General features: G+C 39.8%; 1 protein-coding gene across 3 annotated transcripts in view; it reads right to left on the bottom strand.

Annotated features, from left to right (window-relative positions):
- Positions 1-1,807: 1,807 nt before the first annotated feature.
- Positions 1,808-22,570, bottom strand: part of SCMH1 (Scm polycomb group protein homolog 1) — a 74,478-nt gene continuing 53,715 nt past the window's right edge. For 2 of the 3 annotated variants that reach the window (XM_075195876.1, XM_075195875.1), the window contains exons 5-16: positions 15,008-15,242; positions 14,331-14,419; positions 12,577-12,820; positions 11,465-11,688; positions 11,040-11,166; positions 9,873-10,073; positions 9,113-9,295; positions 8,861-8,989; positions 8,491-8,673; positions 7,342-7,395; positions 3,873-4,003; positions 1,808-3,161 (exon numbers count right to left, since the gene is read on the bottom strand). In XM_075195876.1, coding sequence (XP_075051977.1) covers positions 3,036-3,161; positions 3,873-4,003; positions 7,342-7,395; positions 8,491-8,673; positions 8,861-8,989; positions 9,113-9,295; positions 9,873-10,073; positions 11,040-11,166; positions 11,465-11,688; positions 12,577-12,820; positions 14,331-14,419; positions 15,008-15,242 — 1,926 coding nt within the window. In that variant the 3' untranslated portion in view covers positions 1,808-3,035. The remainder of the gene's footprint in view (positions 3,162-3,872; positions 4,004-7,341; positions 7,396-8,490; positions 8,674-8,860; positions 8,990-9,112; positions 9,296-9,872; positions 10,074-11,039; positions 11,167-11,464; positions 11,689-12,576; positions 12,821-14,330; positions 14,420-15,007; positions 15,243-22,570) is intronic. The other variant, XM_075195877.1, reaches the window with a different exon arrangement.

Genomic DNA, 22,570 nt, shown 5'->3' on the forward strand with positions numbered 1-22,570 from the left:
ACCTCCTATAATTATGCATTGGTATGCAGAATGAAAACAGAAAGCCAACTGTAAACAGCAGGAAAAAAGGCTGAAGTTCCCCATCTTTCACGGCCACAATGCTCAACATTATGAAATCATTATTCAGACCAGTACTGAGGAGGTGATTCCTGGTATTGATTTTTACTTCAGCATTATATTGCAATGTATGTACAATCCTGAAATACAAATCACTGAAACACCTCCTCTTAGCAACCCAAAAAAACTGTGTTTGTGACCTGGACAGTGTTTAGGTGAGAAAACATCTCCAGTTAAGATAATAGGCTTTATAAAGAGTGTAGAGTTAAGTACACACATTTCTTTTTTATTTCAAATCTCTCAATTGATAAGATGATATTGTTAGTAATTTTGCTGCCTTCTAGTGGAAATATGCATATATTTAAAAAGAGATGTACACTCAAATCTATTGTTTAAATTGATTTCCTAAATTTAAAGCTGCACCACCACCTAGGAAGGCAGTAGGTCTAGGTCTGACGGTCCATACAGCCCGGGGAATGCTCCATGCAGCATTTTTCCCAGAACTCCATGGTTATTATCAGTCTGTGATGAAAGCATGGCTGTTGTGGAGGGGGTTATGTGTGCAGGAGGACCAATGATAGCTGCAATCCCAGGCTGCTGATCACACTCCTGTTCTGCAGCCATTTGCAGTGATGAAGAAAAAGGGTCACAATTTTAAGTAGTAGTGCAGCTGCATTAATAAAATGATTTTCAAGCATTTTTATTTATTTTTCTGCTTCCCTATGGTTAAACATGTTATAAGGTTTTCTTTCGTGTATACAGCAAAGAGAACAAAATCTAAATCTTGAATGAAGTAAATAAATAAATAAAAAAACATGTGAAGATCTGGAGATGTTATTATTAACCTATGTACTAAAATGGACTGGAAATTTCAGCTGACTCTAGTCAAATCAAGCTACTTAAGGTGTTAAAAAGGGTTCTTGTCAAGCATTTGGGCCTAGCCCAGGCCTCCTCAGGGGAAGAGCGTTACTTCCCGACGCAAGCGCCCTTTTTTAACGTGGTTTTGTCCACGTCACCACCTCATCATTTTTCTCCATCACCTCATCCTTCATCTTCATCGCCACATCCTTCATCAAGCTACTTAAGGTGTTAAAAACTCCCCACTGTCACCCCCGGCAACCACCAACCACTCCCAACTGTCACTTCTCCTTCAAGAAATATATAGGTCAGTGTATAACTCTGCCCAGCAGGTGCCGCTGCAGCTTGTTTTTTTTTCTCCCACACACGCCACTAGGCATTTATATAGTAGATAAAAAGATATTAATTAAACTCTTATTTCCCCTCCTTTTCCAATTTTTACAGTTGACTTATGAGATTGATTGTTTAGAAAACACTGCTACATTACACAACTAAACGCTCTAAAACCACATTGCACAGGTAAAAGTAAAATTTCCTTTCCTAAATCACATATATTGCATGAATGAAGTCAATTAGTCAATTGATTTGGATATTTGCATTAGGGTCAAAGCTACTAAATTGTGGCACTACGCACTCAAAGATGATACAAACCATCTGCTCAGATCACGCCATAGGAAACAAACTGCTGCAATATGCGCAGTCACTGGTAAGAGAACATTCACCCATGATCCAGTGACAAAAAAAAAAAAATCGCTTGTGTAGTTTAGCCCTTAGCTTTTTACTTTGTTGCAACAATGTTACAGTACTCTGCAAAATAGTTAACCCTTAGTGGTGCAGAGAAGCTTATAAGTTTAAAAGTTGATATCAACGATAAAGCAGCAGTAAATTAATAACATGTTTGCCAATCATTTTATAAGTTAGATGGGACATATTTTGACTTTAAACACAAACTCAGAAAAACAGAAACATTGAATATTTACTACACATAAATACGATTTGCCCATTCAGTCTTAACATTTGGTCTCATTCACAAGAGTGTGTTAACATATTTTGTTCACACTGCATTCTAAACTCAGCACGAAAGGAACAAATCTTGTTCATGTCTTCCCACTTTAGTTGTTGACGTGCAGAGCAAAGATTGCAGGTTCTAACTCACAAATTGTACTACTGTACAGGTGAATATCAAAAGCATGCAAATACCTCTGCATGTAAATACCTTTTCAGATTAGATAGATCCATTCGGGCTCTGCTTGGAACATAGCAGGAGTAAAATCTGTCAATATGCTTGTCTGAATTAGCCTTTTCCCTTATTAATGCAAAAAAACTAAAAATCCAGCATAAACATGGATGTATAGTATGTATGAAAAGTGGATTTAAAGTGGATTGGTTTTAATACTTGTTTATCTGTATACCAAGTAACACTAACTATGTGGACAAAAATAATGGAAGGTCTGTCTAAAGAGTCCTAAAATGAAATATGATTTATTTATTTCCAGAATTAGTGTCAAAACCTTGGGTATTTTTCTAAGCAACACATATATTTTGCACTTCTTTCCAAGAGAAGCTCAGTTATTGTTTATTGTGTATTTATGCACAAGTCCAGGGGCAATGTAGGTGGATTTATTATTAATACAATTACATTATAAATTGTAGGCCTTCTATAATTCCCATGTACAAGATTATGTAAAGTAAATTCTGGTTAACTCCAACAAACCATCAGATTGCAAGCTTTTGTGGCCAATAATGCATTGTGCCTCTTTTATTCTACTATGTACAGCGCTGTGTGCACTGCCAGTGCTATATAAGATAAGAAAAGTAATTGTTTGGATTAAATCAGAGCACATAAGGGAGTAGGATAACCTACAGCCCATCCAATGTAATGCCTTCATCTCCCCTCTTCCAATGATGTGAAATATCAAGAACAAGTTCACAGAATTGGAGGGACATCTCATAGATTAGGAACGGTGGTTTGAGATGTTAACAACATACGAAAATCCCCAGAAAATGGGGTTTCCAGGGCTTTGAGTCATTCCTCTCAGAGTGACTTTCAAAAAAGTTGCTGAGGCAGCAGAGTCCTAGGCATGACCATTTAAAAAGTGTAGCAGGGCCAGATGTCATGGTCAGAACTTCCCTTGCTTCAATTTATCTATGTGATGAGACAACTTCAGAGCGGGACCCAACTTTAAACCCATATATTTCATCATGACATCGCTTCTCAGCAGGAGTAAAGCTTTTCCATCAATTTCCTGACATAGAGAGAAAAATGAGAACAGATAAGAGAGTATAGTTGATTCATCTATAGCAATACAACCTGAATACTGTATCTATTCATACTTATTCTGTAATGTAGTATTATTATTAGCTTACAAAACGCCAACACTGTTGCAACACACAGGGAATTATAACAATTATATAATATTATCATTTACACAATATAGGAATGTGAAACCAACTCAAATTAACATAGTTTAAATGAGTACATTTACATTTTTTGGCTCATAAATAAATAATAAAATCAACAAAAGTCATCATAAGAAGTTATTAATAAAACAATGCCTCTACATTACTTACATTACTGTGCTAAAAACTACCTAACACAGTTAACTAAATCCACCCAAAATGCTGTATGTTGTAGTTTCTTTAGAAAGCCGATATTGCTTAGGAAGGTGGTGCTTCTGTATCTTGCATCATACAGTCTACTCTACATAACCTGATGATTGGTGTATTGGCTGAATTAAACTTTACTTTGTAACAAAACAGCAGGACGACTGAACAATATATTTTGAGGTGGTTTCATTGTCCTTTAAGTAGTAAACATGTAAATAGGTAGTCTTTCATTGTAAAAGAAAGCAATTGTTTGTTTTATTTGAGTAGAAAATCTTGCCAATATATATAAAATGACTGTTATAAAGTGTTTTAATTAGTTGGTTAACCTGGTTAAAGCACATAGAACTTACATGTTTGCGGAAGAGCTCAGCATGTGATCCCAGTTGAGGATCAGCTTCTCTGACAAACTGCATAACATCCTCCATGTTCCATAGCGACGGGTCACGAGGTCCTTGCCGACCATTAAGATACCTCTCTGACTCTAGAGAAAGGCAAATTACAGGAGACAACATGAGTAGACACTCTGCTCTCTCTCTTACTGTGCCCCAACAGGAGAGCTCTGGTAAAGGTGAATTTATGATCTGAAAAGGTACCGGGTCTCTTCATTTATAATTACTTGTTAAAACTTTGCACAACCTTTTGGGCATATTTTGAAACCTTTTCCAAGATGTTAACATTGCTCCCCTGAATATCACCCATAAGGTCTGGCCTGCAATAACATTAGGCCTAGTCGGGTCTACAGTAAAGCATACATCACTTTTCAATCTTTAAAAGGTATTTGAAAAAAAATCCTTTACATACAATGATATAGTATAATTAATTTAAAGATAAATAAAACCTAGGTTCCCCCTGGTGACATTTTATTATATAGTAACTTGTAAACTATGCATTTATTAAAGAAAACAAAAAACAACACACTATATCCCTACATCTCCAACCTCCTATGTAACAACTTCCCTACAATTGATCCTTTTGACAGAATTTGATATGGTGTGTAATCTTTAAGGTTACAACCATTTGATGTAAACTTGGTAGTGAGTTTTCCTACTGAAGTGATAAAGAGTATCTCAGTAGGGGTAATCTGTCTAGCATGACTGTTATGTAAAGATTTACTGAGTGCTTATAGATGACAACTCTTAGGCATACAAGCAAGTGACCTGTGTATTGTCATATATGGCACTATTCACAAATTGGTATCTTCCAATGCTTCTCCAAAGTAGTAAGGACTACATTTTCAAAAGTGTTAAGTAATATGTTCAATATTTAAGTATTAATGCCACTCTTGGATCTTATGTTGGCGGTTTGAATGGGTGTAATCATTGAGCTAATAGATTGCTATTGGAAATTCACTGTCAGTACAAAGTGACACTTTTTCAAGTACTGGGCTAACCAGAAATAACTGCAAGAAGTACTCACAGCCCACTCTGCCCCAGAAAAAGTGTCATTGTGAACTGACAACATGCTTGTCATAGAGATACTGATGATGAGAATGATGATGAAGTGAGCCACATGAAAATCTGTACCGTATCCTAAACAACTCTGCTAGCAATTTCAAATGCTAGGAAGAGAGGTAGAACATAAAGAGAGACAGTATTTTAACATTTCCTTTCCCACACACACAACATTAAAAAAAAAAAAAGAGTAAAATAGAAGTTATATGACACTGTTGAAGTTAAGGTAAGATCTAAAACAGCAAAAAAAGAAAATAAAAGAAATCTACTACTACTTTAAAGTTAAACACATTTGCAAAGCAAAACCCAAAAGAAAACAACAAATAGCTTCATGAAACGTGTAGCCGCCACTGTGTTTCTTATGCAACAATGATCTGAAGCCTATTTTATGACTTCAACAGATAAACAATTGTTAAAAAGACAGTGTATGCAACCCACAGGGACTGAAAATTCTTTGTTGCCAGAACCTCTCCCCTGGTCATGTCCGTTGTATATGATGCACACACTAACCGCTAAGCAATGTATGCACAGCAAACCTATGAGCCTGGCAGCATCTTGGAGCAGGGTAGCTGGGCTGAGAGATGACGTCTGTCTGTCTGTGAGTGAGTGTGCCACTGCTGGTATTGTGTGTTAACATCAGTGGCGGATCCAGGGGGGGGGGGGGGGGGGGGCCCTGGATCGCCCCCCCCCCCCCCTAGCAGGGGCTTGCTGCTGGCGGCTGCACACTGTGCAGGTCCGTTCGGCAGTGATAATGTGCTGCCCGGCTGCTCTGATTGTGTTTTAAACACAATCAGAGCAGCGGGACAGCACATTATCACTGCCAAATGGACCTGCACATACTGTGCAGCCGCCGGCAGCCTTAGAAGTTAGAAAGGGGGCGGGGCCTAAATCCCCCCCCCCCCCCCCCTATATCGCCCGGGGTAGAAAAAATTTCTAGATCCGCCCCTGGTTAACATAGAGCACTGCTGGCATAAATGAGTACATTGTGTGGGCACAGGGCTCTCCTGTAATCATTTAGAAAAGTAGAAAAAAATAAATCCAGAAACCTTTCTGTTATAGTGTAAATGCTGGTAAATGAGAACTGTAAATACATTACATATTATTGTGAATTATTTGGTGTTTGGCACAAAGGGTCTGTAACAAAAATATCCATTCAATGAGTATATAGATGCACTGCACACCATACAATCCTAGTATATTATGTCCAACAGTGTCCACAATATTAAAACGAGAAGTGGCCAGCATATTATACTCATATGTGTAGTAATATTCAGCAGTATCCAGTTTTACAATGGTAATGTAATGATGATCATAATGTTAGAGTGAGACTGAAAAGCTGTTGTCTGTGACAAAATGCCATTATGTCTTTTTCATAAGAATTTGCCTAACAGCACTGCAATGGATTTACAAAGCCCTAATGCTTAAGGATAGAGTTAGCAAGCCTCATAAGCAAGACATCCTCTCTCTTGCTAAGTCCTGCCGCTTTCAGCTGCGTAACATCGCTCACATCCGGCCCTTCCTCTCCCAAGACGCCACCAAATGTCTCATCCACACTCTGATCATCTCCCGCCTGGACTACTGCAACCTCCTCCTCACTGGCCTCCCCCACTCTCATCTCGCTCCCCTTCGATCTGTTCTTAACGCTGCTGCTAGACTTATTTTCCTTTCTCGCCGCTCCTCTTCTGTCTCCCCCCCTCTACCTAGCCCTTCACTGGCTCCCATTCCCCTTCAGAATCCTCTTTAAACTCCTCACACTCACATACAAGGCCCTCGCCAACTCCACTGCGCCCTACATCTCTACCCTCCTCTCTACTCACACTCCATCCCGCCCTCTCCGTTCTGCCTCTGACCGTCGCCTCTCTTCCCCCCCTTATTACCTCCTCCCACGCACGTATCCAAGACTTCGCCCGCGCTGCCCCCCTCCACTGGAACAAGCTCCCTCCCTCCATCAGAACTTCCCCCAATCTGTCCAGTTTCAAATGGGCTTTAAAAACTCACCTTTTTCTTAAAGCCTTTCAGTCTCTCACTTAACTTCCTACCTTATCTTCTGCCTCCGTCCCCCTACTCTCCCTCTCTCCCCTGTGTCTCTCTGTCTGTCCACCCCTCCCCTTAGATTGTACGCTCCTCTGAGCAGGGCCATCTCTCCTCCTGTTTCCACCACTCCTAACTCTGCTCTCCAGCTACTTAGCCCTCCTCCTCGAGGACCCTCCACCCCCCGTCCCCTCTGGGGGTCTCCCTGTCTTCCTCGCCCTCCTTCTTGGGCTCCGTTGTTTGCGGATCCTCCCTCCCCCTTCCCCCGCCCTCTCTAGCTGTGCATTGAGCTTACTGAGTTACTGTGCTTACTGTTTACTGTACTGTGCTGTCTCACCTTGTACTGTAACTCGTTTGTCCCTGTACGGCGCTACGGACACCTTGTGGCGCCCTATAAATAAAAATTAATAATAATAATAATAATATAATTAATAACATCGCAGGAAATGGATCCATGTGTGTTCAGTATTACATGACTTCTGGGAATGTGTAATGTGTTGTGAACCATGGACATTCTGATTGCTAAGTTTAGCCTCTTAGGACCAACATGTTAATCTCTGTCACTCAGGTATGTGGTGTGCACTGGCAGCTTTATTTTAAGATACTAATAGAAACGTAGTGGGCAGGTCGTATGTCAAGTGTGGTATTTGATTGGCTGGGTAGTTTTCTGTATTTTTACTCTCGCTGCTCAGAGAAGTGATATAAGGCAGAGGCTGGCAGTGGAGTGACAGAGCACTGCTCAGATGAAGGACTATTATTGCAGCACCCTTTCTCAAATGAACAGCGAGGAGCAGATCCACCTAACAAGCAATATGTCTGGGGTAACTGCATGTGTCGGCAGTGTTGCTGCTTTGAGAAAGATAGCTGCTGACTTAGACTACAGAGCAATGATGTGCATAGAGTTCTTGCCACATTTTAGCTTCCATTGCCTTGATTAAACATTTCTATACCATTTATATCTAAAAACATCTCTCTGCCTGTGTCAAGCTGGGTACACACAACAGGTTTTTCATCCAATTATCATGCTGATCACACGATAAACAATCGTTTCTTAAGATTTGTAATTAGTGCCTACATTCCCATGATTAAGTTTTATCGTACCAAAGCACATCGTATTATTTGATTTGATTTTATAAACTTCCTATAAATTACTATCAATGATGGAACGATGTTGGTCAAATGTGGAAGTATGTATGCAGTCATGACCAGCAGTGTAAGCAGATCTCTACAGAGTGTGCAGCCACAATCTTTTCAGCAGATGGTTATGAGAGATGAAGAGCACAGATCTGAAGGTAAATTGTCTAGCTGTGTAGGCATGAATCTGCATGCTCATCGAGACTTTCAGTTGTTGGTAAAATCGTTGCAAAAATTGCATCTGCAGTAATTTTCTGTAGTGTGTACCCAGCTTAACTATCATACGAAGACAAAGAGCTCTAAGCCCTATAACTTTATCTGTCTGTTTCAGTCTCCCTTTTGTCACACTCACCACCTGAGCTCAGTCTGCGCACAGTTCCCTGGGACAGGCTGGTAGGCTGGTGGAGGCTCCTATATGCAGGTGACCGATATTCCCTGGAGACTCTACATGTATTGGGGCTACTAGGAGAGTCTGCAGGACCCAGACGCTGCTCCATTGACCCTGGGAGACCAGCATCAAGCAAGAACGTTTCTCCTGTAGCGATACAAGGAGAAAAAAACAGACCATGGAATGAAAAAGTCCATTACCTCACCAAATATAACCAATAGTGTGATTAAATAAGTTCCTTTGTCGGAAATGTTGAAATATTGATACAAATGATAACTTTGTTATCTTAAATAATTTCCAAGAATTTGAAATTAGAACAGTGTCTTGGGCTCACCTTCTGATGCATGGCAGTCATTCTTTGGTACTTTGGGACATAGGGGAGCATTGTATGGAGGTATTTCATTTGTGTATCTCTTGGCTCCTCTTCCTGGACCATGGAGGTTGCCCTCAGAGTTACACCTGTCTGCGGGGGAAAAACCCCCCAAGAAAACCAGTGTCATTGGTACTCTACTGAAATAGAGTAAGTGATTATGTTAAATAACTATTCTTAATCTATGCTGTAGAAGGCACTGTGCTTTATTCTTACCCGTTAAATACCGGTCATTTTCATATAACCCTGCCTGCAGCACAGGATTCTGGGTGAAGGGCTGATTTCCAAATAAGTGGTCACTACGCAGATTCCGGCAAAGTTTCTCCAGAAAGCGAAGGACATAACCAATACTGTTCACTGCTGGAAGGTTCAGTGTATGTTGCTCCCTCTCAAATACAGCTATAACAAATATTGATCTTTATTACAATCTGGAAATGATAAGTTGTTGTTGGATGGAACCACAAAGAGTGGTGAGAGAAAAGGAGAGATAAGACTGGGCTCACACTGTCCAATCAAACATCTATGGCAAGGTTTTTCTCAGGGGAGTATGAAGCAAGCAAAAGCAAACATTGTTGATGGTAAAGCAATAGGTAAAAAGGATAGGATAGGTTAGGATAAAAGCTGTGGTCTGTCCAAAGAAATAAAATATAGAAATGTATATTTCTATGAAGAGATGAAAACAAAAACAGAGGTGCTTTATGCTTGCAATTCAAGGAACAATAATTATTAGATATTTGCAAACAGGAATTTTAAATTTGTTACAAAGTAACTGTTTTGTGGGGTGTAAGAATATAAATTAGAATGCTGGCTATGAATTCTCTACGATCAATTATGCCTCATGAATATTTTGGCATGGCTGGTTCCTAGTGAAGTGATAGGTTGGCTATGTATAAGTGATTATGTGCAATGATCCCTGTGTTGTGTACTAGGAGTATAATGAGAGGTTTATATGATGAAAAAGATGCAGCACTCTCACCAGATATAACTTCCCCACCATGACCATGCTTTAGGAAGCCGAAGACTGTTTTTTGGTGGTATGCGCAGTCTATGCAAGCTTGAACTGCTTGCTGGAGAACTACAGATGCCCGTGCAGGTCCAAAATGGTCTGGGAGGTGCTGAACCTTCTTTCGGTCAAGGTGAGGACCAGAATCTCCATTCTTGTTCAGGTAAATACAAACTAAAGACAAAAATGTACAAGTAGAACCTACACACTTAAATACAGTACTTTCATTAGATTTATTTTAGTGATTCCCAAATAGTGTCTCAGGAGAAATGTGTTACAACATCTGGCCGAATGTGCAAAGGTTGAGAACCGGTGGACTACTTGAGAAACTTAAACAATAATAAAAGGGCTGTAATAAGTAGGGTACCAGTGGTCAGGGTACATACAATGCCCTAGTAGTCATACCATATATTGTGCTCACCTTTTAATTAGACTGCACATAACCTTACCCCCCTCCTCAGACATAGTTCTGCTGACAGCCACTAGTATGAGGGCCTCCTTGTATAATACTTCTTCTATATTATACAGCAGCGATTGTACCTAGAACCTGAACATTATCAGATGACATGCAGAGATTCAGCTGGAAAACACAGCTCCCTGCCTGGTAGTGACTGTTACTACATAAAAGGCAGAAGGCTACGTATGTAGATGTGAATTAAAGGACAATACCACACTAAATTTGTATTGTCCATTAAACCACCCAACTGGCATAATCAAATGGATTCATGCTTGGATCCTCCACGCTTTGAAAGTAACTCACTCTTAACAGTACAGACAGTCTCTTGAAACGCCAGGACTCACAGACTACAGTTTTTCATGTGGCTAATCAGCCCTGGAGCATTATGGGACTGCTGGCGGTGGCATGGTGTTTGTCCAGAACAATGAGTGTCCTAGGCATTGATCTCCTGAGGTTTTGCTCAATGAAATTTATTACTTCATTTTGTTTAGTTTATTACAAACAACAAACAAACATTTGTTAGCAGCATTTCCCTCGTCATTTTCATTTAACTCTCACAGATAAATACAGATGGAGGAGAGGCGAGTGGTGTAAGGTGGTGAATTAGTATCTATCTACATTTATAACCATCATTAAGTCACCAATACAATCATTAATGTGAGCATATGATTATCTCCAATTACCTGTGGGTGCCTGCATAGCAGCGCATGGAATGGTGGCAGCATCCTGTGGTACAGTGCTGGTGTCTGGTTCTGGGGTACTGTTCGTGGGAGAAGTAGGAATCTGGTTCAGCAAAAGTCGTGGTTTTCTCTAAAAATAAAGCCGTAAGAAAAACATTTTAGTGAAATGAAGTGAGCAAACAACAAATGTATTTTATATACAAATATCAAAAAGCCATCCATATGATACACAAGGACTAATCATTTGAAGAAGGAATTTACAGCTATTACTGAACAGAGTTGTAATATATTTTCTCTAGTGTCATGTCGGTTAAGATGCCGATTTGTCTTAACAAGTAATGGTTTACTAGTAATTTATCTACTTGCTTAAGTCCCTGCACTTGCTCATAGTTTAGCAGTAAATATTACGATCAGAGAAAGGAAAGTACCTTGCTTCCTGGCTTGGGGCCCCTCTTCTTGGGAAAGCGGAAAGGTTCACAAAGTTTGGACGCTTGACTTGTCAGTTGATGGACAAGAGCTTTAGGCAGCTGTCCCTTCTTCCTTCCTGGCTTTCGACGCCTACGACCAGGAACCCCTGCTAGCAAATTTTTGGGGCCTCGCAGGATACCAGGGGCAATACCTGCAGCTGGAGCTGGACTTTTTGGTATGGCAACTACATGAAAAGGGAGAAACAGATTTATCTGATATAGTGAGGTATGAGTGTACGTGGAGTGAGGTGGAATAGGAAGAAAGAGGGGGAGGACGAGTAGTCCAATTAATTAAATGATTTTAAGTTTGTATGTTTCACTTGTGTTTGCGTGGATTTCCTTCCAAAATCCATAAACATGCTGGTAGATTATTAGACTTCTGACAAAATGGACCATGGTATGTGTGTGTATGGTAGGGAATTGAGACTGTCAGGGACTGATGTGGATGATTCAATATTTTTTGGAAGGCACTGCAAAAATGCTATACCAATATATACAAAATTAATTATAATGTTTTTGTTAGGGAAACCACTATTTTAAAATGGATGGGGCCTAAACTTCCTAGATTGGCTCATTGGGTTTAATAATTTCATGATTATTTGATCCTCTAGAAACTCCCATAAGTATTAAGGGGATGCCCAGACAATTTTATAAAAATCTAGGGTCTTTTGGTGGATGCTAACACGGTTTATTTGAATAGTCACCTAGAACATTATTTAAAAGTATGAATGGTTGTCTTCATCCTATCATTAACATTGGTTGAGTTGTATCACAAAAATGTATAAATGACTATAAAACAAATTAATGCTATGCATAGACTTTCAAAGTCAGGTGATCTGCATTATCTTGTGATGATAATTTAGTGTGCTATGTGTGCTTTTTATTTTTTGTAACAATGAATATGATATGACAGGTACACTGTCAGAAAAGTGTATGAATTACATCCAGTTGTCTAATAGCTTGGAAAAAAGAAATATGTCCCTTCACAATGGAGAAGTTGGACATGAGTTTAGGGTAGGCCTGATCTCAAACAGCTCATATCTATGTCAACCTCTCTGTATAGGGGTATGTACCTTTAGTGCCTGGAGGCTGCAGGTTGTCACCTGTCAGAGAGCACCATCCTACTGGAAAGATGTCCCTAGAGTCATAACGACACCAGTAATCAAATGCTCCTCTCCAGCCATCGAATGTCACAAGGATCTCGCTGCCCCTCACCTCCCCAATGGTAGCTGGGCAGATAAAATGTGGATTCTTCCTGTCCACTGCCTCCAGTTTCATCCCTATTTCAAAATGGTTCTGGGCTGGAGAAGGAGGCTCCTGTAAAAGAAGGGGATTTCAATATGTGTATGAAATTATGGAAAACGAAATACAGATAAAAGCATTTCTCTCTTCTGCATATTTACTTGCTATCACAATATAAATTAATGATCCCAAATAGATTGAGTTTTTCAGACATCCTGCTGCACTTGCAAATTCCACAGGGTCAACAATATGGGAACAACTCTGTGTTACAGTCCCGTAACATATAAACAAGAGGCTGAATAAAGTACAGCCAAATTGGTTAAACAATCCAAACGAAATCCTGATGTGTTTCTTTTCCACAAGGACAATTTCATCAGAGATGGTGAATGTAATACCATAAAGCTCGTTTACATGGATATAGCACTATTTAATTTTGGGAATCTGGACGAGGTGGACATACACCACTGAGGACTCATACTGCAGCTACCTTTCATTCCAACTAAACTGTGGATATCATTATCTGACGGGCTGCCAATCTAAATCTCTCATCTCCGCTACATATTCACGGGACTGTAACACGGAGCCGTTACCATATTGTTGTCCCTGTGGAGTTTACAAGTGCAGCATAAGTCTGAACAACTCAATCTATTTGGGATCATTACATCCCAATATCAGACGGTTTCCGGTTTCAAATCCTATTCTGAACTGTAAGTTTGTGGCTAATGCTTCTATCCACCTATTGACGTTTTTCCAATTAAGCGCCTCTAACAGTTGACCTTAATTATAAGGCTGTGAGTCAATATCAATTTTTGATCTATTTGATAAATCGAGTGCAGTGACTGTATTTGGACATATAAGCTTGTTATATTATATACAGTATTTTATCTATAACAGTGGATATAGTGCTATGATAGCACTCCTGTAGGAGACAATTTATTGTTTATTTACCACAAATATAATTTTATATTCTCATCTATGAATTGAATGATTTTTCATTTATTAATTATTGTATGTTTTACATGTTATTAATGGGTTATATATGTTTCAGTGTGTACATTAAATTGTCAACTTTTTAGCATCGTGTTTGATTCTCAGTTAGTTCCAGCACTGTCTCAGCTTTACATTTCTTTTATTATGCTTTGCATGGTAGGGTTACACAGCCCTTGACAGCTGCGTTACTCATTGTGGAATTGGTATACAACTTATTTCAGGTCAAAGTGGAATACTTTTTATTATATTTGTTATTTGTATTTTTAGCTAATACTGTGCACCAATTAGATCAGGCGTTTGCTATAAATTATTGGAAAGTGTAAGTCTAAGGAAAGTCGGAAGGTTTTTTTAAAAAATATTTTTTACTTTGACTTCTTCTACATCCATGCAGCAACATGAATAACTTTAGAAGTATTTGGCATATTGGGAAGGGCATAGAAAAAACATGATATATCCCCAGTTTTCAAAGGAGCAATATAATAACAATAATAATAATAATAATAATAATAATAATAATAATAATAATAATAATAATAATAATAATAATACACTGAACTGCTAAACACATGCAATAGGATCATAGTTCTGGTTATACCTTGTGAAATATTTTGGCAGGTGCCATCTCAGCTCCATTTAGGGTCTTCAGAAGGAACATGGGCCAAGAGGAGGCGTTAAGTCTAAAACCTGAACACAATTAATGTTGCTGAGTATCTATACAAACAACGAGCATAGCATAAAAAGTGGGAATATGCAAACAAAAGAAAAATCAAACAGTTAAATATGAATGAAGAACACGTTTTATAAGTGGGCTATGAATCAATTTTGTGTAAGAGGCTAAAATTACATAGGGTTAATAACATTATATTTTGCATGCAATGCAAGGCTTGGACAAGGGGTAGGGAGAAAAGGCAGCTGCCTTAGGCACAATAATGCTTGTGGGAACAGCTCCAACACTGAACAAGGCCACTCGCTCCTGCTTTTGTGTATCAGCAAAAAAACACTGTCCCCTGTGTGGTCTGTTCCTGACTGTATTTACCAATGCTTGCTTCCCCATTGCTTGTTAAATATTATGTGGTGCGTTTTGAAAGCCTCAAATGAATCTAAGTCCCACATCATTGAAGTGCGGTGAGCAGCTATTACATCATGATTGTATATAGAGGCCGGTTTGGCTTCTTTGACTTGTGTGCCAAACACCTTGTCCCTCTACTGACCCAAAATAATTCTCTGAAACAGCTGTACTTGTAGACAGAAAATATAAGCACATAGACTCACCTAATGGTGGCTGTAACATTCCACCACTCTTTTCACATGTGCCAATGGGCTGAATCTCTGATGAATCCACCAATCTCCAGAAGTCATTTTTGTTATCACTTCCATCAAGGCGCAGTCTGAGCCGTGCTCCTGTAAGACCCACCACAGAGGCAATGCATGTGGATGTTGTATTCCTTGGATCCTGGGCCTCCAACTTCATTCCAATTTTATAATCATTGGACGGTGGAGAACAGGACTGGAAAAGGCAAGCAAGAAAACTAATTTTTCAAAATAGGTTGAAGACATAAGAAGAAGAAAGCAATTATGCTGTGTCTGTATATTGTACAATAATGTGAGATTGTGTTGATGAAAAGTGCATCCATGTAGGTTTCCACATACAAAATTCAGAAGAATGGATTAACTAGACACCATGGCATTTAAAGTTAGGAGTAAAACCAGCTAAGTCTAGGTACATACTGAAGAATTTTTCGACCAATCTGTTATCTACAACGATTGTACCTACGACTGAAGGTCCGATCGGTCAGGCGATTCATGCGTACACACTACACACTATTTACCTTCAGATCTGTGCTCTTCATCTGGTCCTCTAGTCGTTTAGAGAATGACAGCACAATAGTCACCCATTTATTCATTCCTGTCACACTGATTAAAACCACCTTGTTATAGCTATCAACATGTCCTTACGAATTTTGTTCGTTTCTGCGACTCTGAAACGAAATATTCAGCATCAGAACGAAAGAACAAACTATTTAATCTACAGCACTCTCTACATTTAGTCACCAGGACATGTTCATTGCCGGTATCGGCTGAAAAGACGATGACTCTGTAAACTCTATGGAGATCGTGATCGTGAGTGCATACACACTGCATGATCAAAAGGTGATTGGAACGAGATTATTAAACAGTACGACCAACCAAATGAAATGACAATCGGTACTTTGGAACGATTGTCGTTCACTGTGTGATTATACACACTAACGTGATATGTGGCTGAGCGGTCGTGTATCAAGTGATTGGCCCGATAATGGGCTGAAAAACCTCCAGTGTGTACCTAGCCTAAGAGTTGCAGTTTTGCACCTCAGCAAAATTCTCTATCTCAGCAAAATAATTATATGGGCAAATTAAAATGGGCGGACAGATTTAGAGATGGAAGGAATTCCATTTCAATTCAATTCCATTCAACTCTAAATGGCAGTGTTAAAATAAAGCTGTGCACTATTTGTATTTGTGTGCTACATACAAAAGCAGCAGCATTTTTCCTGGATCCAAAGGAAAACGAAGACAAAATCTAAATAAGGCCTATTGTGGCTTTCATTTACTAAGCAGAGTGTATCAGAATTGTGGAGTCTAAGGATGGCGATGCACATGCCAATCCTGCCATTTGGCCAGAACGCTGATCAATTTGGCTTTTAGTGTCACTACAGCTTGTTAGTCAGAAGAGGACTGCACATACTGGCCAATAGCAGTATTCTGACTGCATTTTTTATTAACATGCGTGATCATACAATTAGTTTCTATTGGATTATTATATGGCATTAGGCTTCATTTGGGACCACACGCTGTGTGTCGGGTATTATTTATAATTAGTCATTTGGGACTAAATGGAGCATCCCTTTGGAATTTTCTTTTGATGGATTTATTGTGCTAGTGATGTTTTATTTTTAAATTACTAGTCTGAAATGATCACCTTCTGTTTCAGCCCTTTACGTGGAGCGTTTGTATGATTTCACTGGGACTCATTATTTTCTGTATTATTATATGTTTATTTTAAAGCAGGTCTAGTTGTTTTATTTGTATTATACAATATTTTATTATATATTGATTTATTTTGTTTCAATTATATTCAATGTATACATTTAATTACCCACATTGGTGCTCATTTGCCCCCACCCTAAAGGTAAGGAGGAAAAGACAATAGCATGAAAAAGCGTATTTATTTGCATATGTTCAGCTACACGCATCTCAAGATGTGTCCATCTGCACATTACTAGCACATGCATCAGATGTATGTCAAGTATAACAAGCGTGTATACTTATGCTTCACGAAAGAGTAGGGACAGTGTAGAGGGGACTTGACAGTGTTAGGAAAAAAAATAATATATATATATATATATTATACACACACAAGAACACTCCAAAAAAACATACTGGTAGGTTAATTGGCTGCTATCAAAAATTGACCCTAGTCTCTGTCTGTCTCCCTGTTTGTCTGTGTCTGTGTGTGAGTGTGTGTCTATATTAGGGAATTTAGACTGTAAGCCCCAATGGGGCAGGGACTGATGAGTTCTCTGTACAGCGCTGCGGAATTAGTGGCACTATATAAATAAATGAGGATGATGATGTCTTACCTGCTATTAATAAATGTGAAAGTTGCATTTACCATGTAATATATAATTAAATAAAAACACAAATACAAAATAATCAATTCAATTGAATACATGTTTTTTTCCGTTTAAAAATAAATGGGAATCTTCTTTCTTGCTTCAGTCCAAATTGAAATATCAATTAATTAATACGAGTAGATGTCCGCAACATATGAAATAGCAGCCACACTAATGAGTTGGGTGGGGTACGGGTTGCCGATGCTGAGGACACCTACAATAAAAAAAACGATTGAATGAAAAAACGACAGCTAGAATGACAGACTTACCTGATAAACGACTGTGCAGATCTCTGATGCAACAGAAGGATGACCGCACCTCGTTCCGACTGTCCAGGTCTCCGGCACCACTGTGTGACGTCAGTGCGCCCTTCATGCCTTTCAATTTAAAGCGACAATTTCGGGACCCCGTTTAAACAGTGTCCCTGCTGGGTACCGACATTGCCGTTTTAAACTGAAAGGCAAGAAGGGCGCACTGATGTCACACATTGGTGCCGGAGACCTGGACAGTCGAAAGGAGGTGCTGTCATCCTTATGCTGGCATCGGAGATCTGCACAGTCGTTTTTTCAGGTAAGTGTCATTCTAGCTGTCGTTTTTTCATTCAATCGTTTTTTATTGTAGGTGTCCTCTGTGTCTGTGTTATCGTAATTGTTGAAACGATTACCACCGCTCAAATCAGTAGCAGCTAGTTTGTGCCGCTGACAGTCCTCATCATTTGTGTGTCTCTGCACCAGTTCTCAAACACCCGCAAGAGATACGCGTCCAAATTTACTTCAGTCAATTACATAAACACACTCTTACTGCATACTTGCCAACTCTCGGAAACAAGTTTCCGGGAGAGGGGGCGTGACCTTGAGGGCGGGAGGGGGCCGGACAAGGCTAAACGTGTCATTTTGGTCCTGCCCCCACGATAACGTAATTTACGTCGCGGGGGCGGGGCCAAAATGACGCAATTGGCCTCGTCCCGCCCCCTCCCGCCCTCCAAAATGGCGTCAATCACAGAGAATCGCGTCAAATACGCGATTCTCGGTGAAATCCAGGATGCGGGAGAAATGCCAACGAGCTCCCGGGAGACTGAACCGAATTTCGGGAGTCTCCTGGACATTCCGGGAGAGTTGGCAAGTATGTCTTACTGTATACACTCTTACACACTCAACAGTTGCCCGCCCCTCTCATCCCCCGCTCTGCCTCTCCAGTCATAAGGAGTTGTAACTGTAAGATGTGCGAAAATCTGCAAATGGATGTATGCATGCACATCTTTGGTGCACGTTTGCAGTATGAGAAACCTTATTTTACACAAAAAACAAACAAAACGCAATCGTCCGTCCAATTCTACAGGAGTCTTATCATTAAGCTGTATTTATTGTGACCATTCACTTATGACATTGTTGCTCCTTCACCATGTTTTCTAGTGGTGTTCTTCGTGATTAGCTTTGTGCAATTCATCGACAGGGACGTTGTTCTTCTGTATTCGTTTTGCCCCAAGATTGCTCACAAACTACTACTACTACATATGAATCTATATAATAGAGTGTTTGGGCAATAGTCATTCCCTTGTTACTCTAAATATACCACGAGTGAAGTAGAATGATGGTACTGAGACACAAAGTGACAAGTGAAATCTTAAACACTGAGACAGACTCTCATAAAGTCCCTACCTGATAAAAAAAGAGATGTCAATTGTCTGATACACAAATTTACCACAGCCTCTTTAGTAAAGAGTAAATTACTTAATTCAGAATAGGCTTCATACAAATACAAAACAGTAAATTACAGGGATCCTACAATTAAAGCTTTGTGGAAAAAAGCTCCAACAAAGTCAACGACGGTCTTTAAAACAATAGTTTGACAACAATGAAAACATTTGAGAAATCAGCAAAATAGACCAGCTTCTTTAACAAAATTTTGGTCAGATCCTTTAAAATGATTATAGCCTTTCATCTGGCCCACGGAGCTATGGATATATATCAAAATATATAACCCATAGCTACAAACTTAAGGTAGAGATTATCAATAAGGCAAGAAACATAATAATGTTACAAATATATAATATATTTATTATTAACCAGAGATTCTTGAGTTTAAGACAGTTTCGTAAGTTTGATAACATCACTTCTTGTTTCTGTTAGGGATGTGCACCGGCGACTTTTGAGGTCTCGTGTTTTGTGTTTTGGATCCGGATTTTCACGATGTTTTGGGTTCGGATTTGTTTCGCAAAACACCTGCCGAAAGGTTTTGGTTTGGATTTAAGGTTTTGGATTTTTTTTGAAAAAAACCTAAAAAGTGTAAAAATCAAGTTTTTGGGCTTATTTTCACTCCTACGCTATCATTAACATCAATAACATTCAATAACAATCATTTCCACTAATTTAAAGGCTATTCTGAACACCTAACACCTTACAATATTTTTTTTTTTTTAGTACAAAATGTTGCAACGAGGTATCTTTCTGGACTGCGTAGAGGAGTGTTCCCCACAATATAATTAAAAACCCATCAACTGGTCTGAATTACACCCAAAAATAGTATCTGGACTGCGTTGAGGACTGGCTACTGGCCACCACAATATAATATATAGAAAACCTTCAACAGGTCTGCATTACACCCAAAAATAGTACCTGGACTGCGTAGAGTAGTGGGCACTGGGCACCACAATAAAAAATATATAGAAAACCTTTAACAGGTCTGAATTACACCCAAAAATAGTATCTGGACTGCGTAGAGTAGTGGGCACTGGGCACCACAATAAAATATATAGAAAACCTTCAACAGGTCTGCATTACACCCAAAAATAGTATCTGGACTGCGTAGAGTAGTGGGCACTGGGCACCACAATAAAATATATAGAAAACCTTCAACAGGTCTGAATTACACCCAAAAATAGTATCTGGACTGCGTAGAGGACTGGCCACTGGCCACCACAATATAATATATAGAAAACCTTCAACAGGTCTGCATTACACCCAAAAATAGTATCTGGACTGCGTAGAGTAGTGGGCACTGGGCAGCACAATAAAATATATAGAAAACCTTCAACACGTCTGCATTACACCCAAAAATAGTATCTGGACTGCGTAGAGTAGTGGGCACTGGGCACCACAATAAAATATATAGAAAACCTTCAACAGGTCTGCATTACACACAAAAATAGTATCTGGACTGCGTAGAGTAGTGGGCACTGGGCACCACAATAAAAAATATATAAAAAACCTTCAACAGGTCTGCATTACACTGCACAGCGTGTGAAAACCTCTTGTTTTTGATAATGACAGTGCATTTTAAAATTTTTTCAATTTGCCCCACAACACTGAATGTACTTTATCTATGATACGCATCTATCTTTCTTGACTGCGTAGTGTGGTGGCCCCGGTACACAATTTGGTACCGAGGCCACAATATAATTAAAAAACCCTCCACGGGTCAGAATTCCACCAAAAAAGGGTATGGACTGCGTAGTGTGGTGTGCCCGGAACACAATTTTTTACAGCGCCAACAATATAATTAAAAAATTGGGCATCAACTGTCACCGTTGTTTAATATCTGATACACCTAAATATGGACTGCACAGTGAAGTGGCCCCGGTAGTAAATTTGGTGCCGGGGCCACAATACCTCCTCCAACTTCCAAGTGTAGTGTTTATAAAGACAGACAGCGTCGAAGTGTTATTTGTTGACTTTCTTAACCCTAAAATTGTCCCTGTTGCAAATATTTCGTGCAATGGAGAGTTACTTTTTCATTGAAAGACTCAAGCTTTCAAGTGTAGTGTTTATAAAATATAAACAACAATACAGTAGTTCTAGAGCATGTCAATACCTCTTGTTTTAAATTATGACAGGGCATTTTACTTTTGGTTTAAATTTCTTGAATTTGTTTAAATTTGGTTTTACTTTTTGAACATGGCAAACGACTGTTGATTGGTCATATAATGCAAAAAAAAAAGGTCCAAGATGGAATTGTCCTTGGGCCCTCCCACCCACCCTTATGTTGTTGAAATAGGACATGCACACTTTAACAAACCAATCATTTCAGCGACAGGGCCTACCAAACAACTTTGGCTGAAATGATTGGTTTGTTTGGGCCCCCACACCAAAAAAGCTATTCATCTCTCCCTGTACAGACTAAACAGGCTCTACTGAGGCCAGATGTCATCCTCATCCTCAACCTCTGATTCCTCTCCCCCTACAGTGTGTACTTCCTCCTCATCACATATTATCAATTCGTCCCCGCTGGACTCCACAACCACAGGTCCCTCTGTACTATCTGGAGGGCAGTGCTGTACTTCATTGAGGAATTGATTATTCATTTTTATAAACATCATTTTTTCAACGTTATGAGGAAGCAACCTCCTTCGCCTCTCACTGACCAGGTTCCCCGCTGCACTAAAAACTCTTTCCGAGTACACACTGGAGGGAGGACAACTCAGGTAAAATAGAGCCAGTTTGTACAGGGGCTTCCAAACTACCTTTTTTTCCTGCCAGTAACAATATGGACTGTCTGACATGTCTACTTGGATGGTGTCAGCAAAGTAATCCTCCACAATTTTTTCAATTGTGACAGCATCCAATGCAGCGAGCGTAGACATGTCTGCAATGGTTGGCAGGTCCTTCAGTCCGGACCAGATGTTATCAGCATCCCCGCCAACGCCTCTTTTAGGAAAACTGAGCTTTTTCCTCGCAGCCATAGATGTGAAAGAAAATGAGGGTGGAGCTGTTGGCATGTCACGGTCCTCTTCAGAGGACAATCTCCTGACCAGCAGGTCTTTGCACCGCTGTAGACTTGTGTCCGCCGGAAACAGAGACACAACATACGCTTTAAACCGAGGATTGAGCACGGTGGTCAGAATGTATTCCTCTGACTTTAAAAGAGTGACCATCCTCGGATCCTGGCAAAGCGTACGAAGGGCTACATCCACAAGAGCTACATGCTTGGTGTAATCGCAATGGCTTACCAGCTCCTCCCTCACTTTCTCCAGCTGCTTCTGCAACAGCCTGATCAGGGGAATCACCTGACTCAAGCTGGCAGTGTCGGAACTAACTTCTCGTGTGGCAAGTTCAAATGGCTGCAGAACCTTGCAAAACACGGAAATCAGTCTCCACTGCGCTTGACTCAGGCGGATCCCCACTCCTTTGCCTATGTCGTAGGTGGCTGTGTAGGCCTGAATGGCCTTTTGCTGCTCCTCCATCCT

Source organism: Mixophyes fleayi, chromosome 2 (assembly GCF_038048845.1).
Source record: "Mixophyes fleayi isolate aMixFle1 chromosome 2, aMixFle1.hap1, whole genome shotgun sequence".
Classification (NCBI taxonomy): Eukaryota; Metazoa; Chordata; class Amphibia; order Anura; family Limnodynastidae; genus Mixophyes; species Mixophyes fleayi.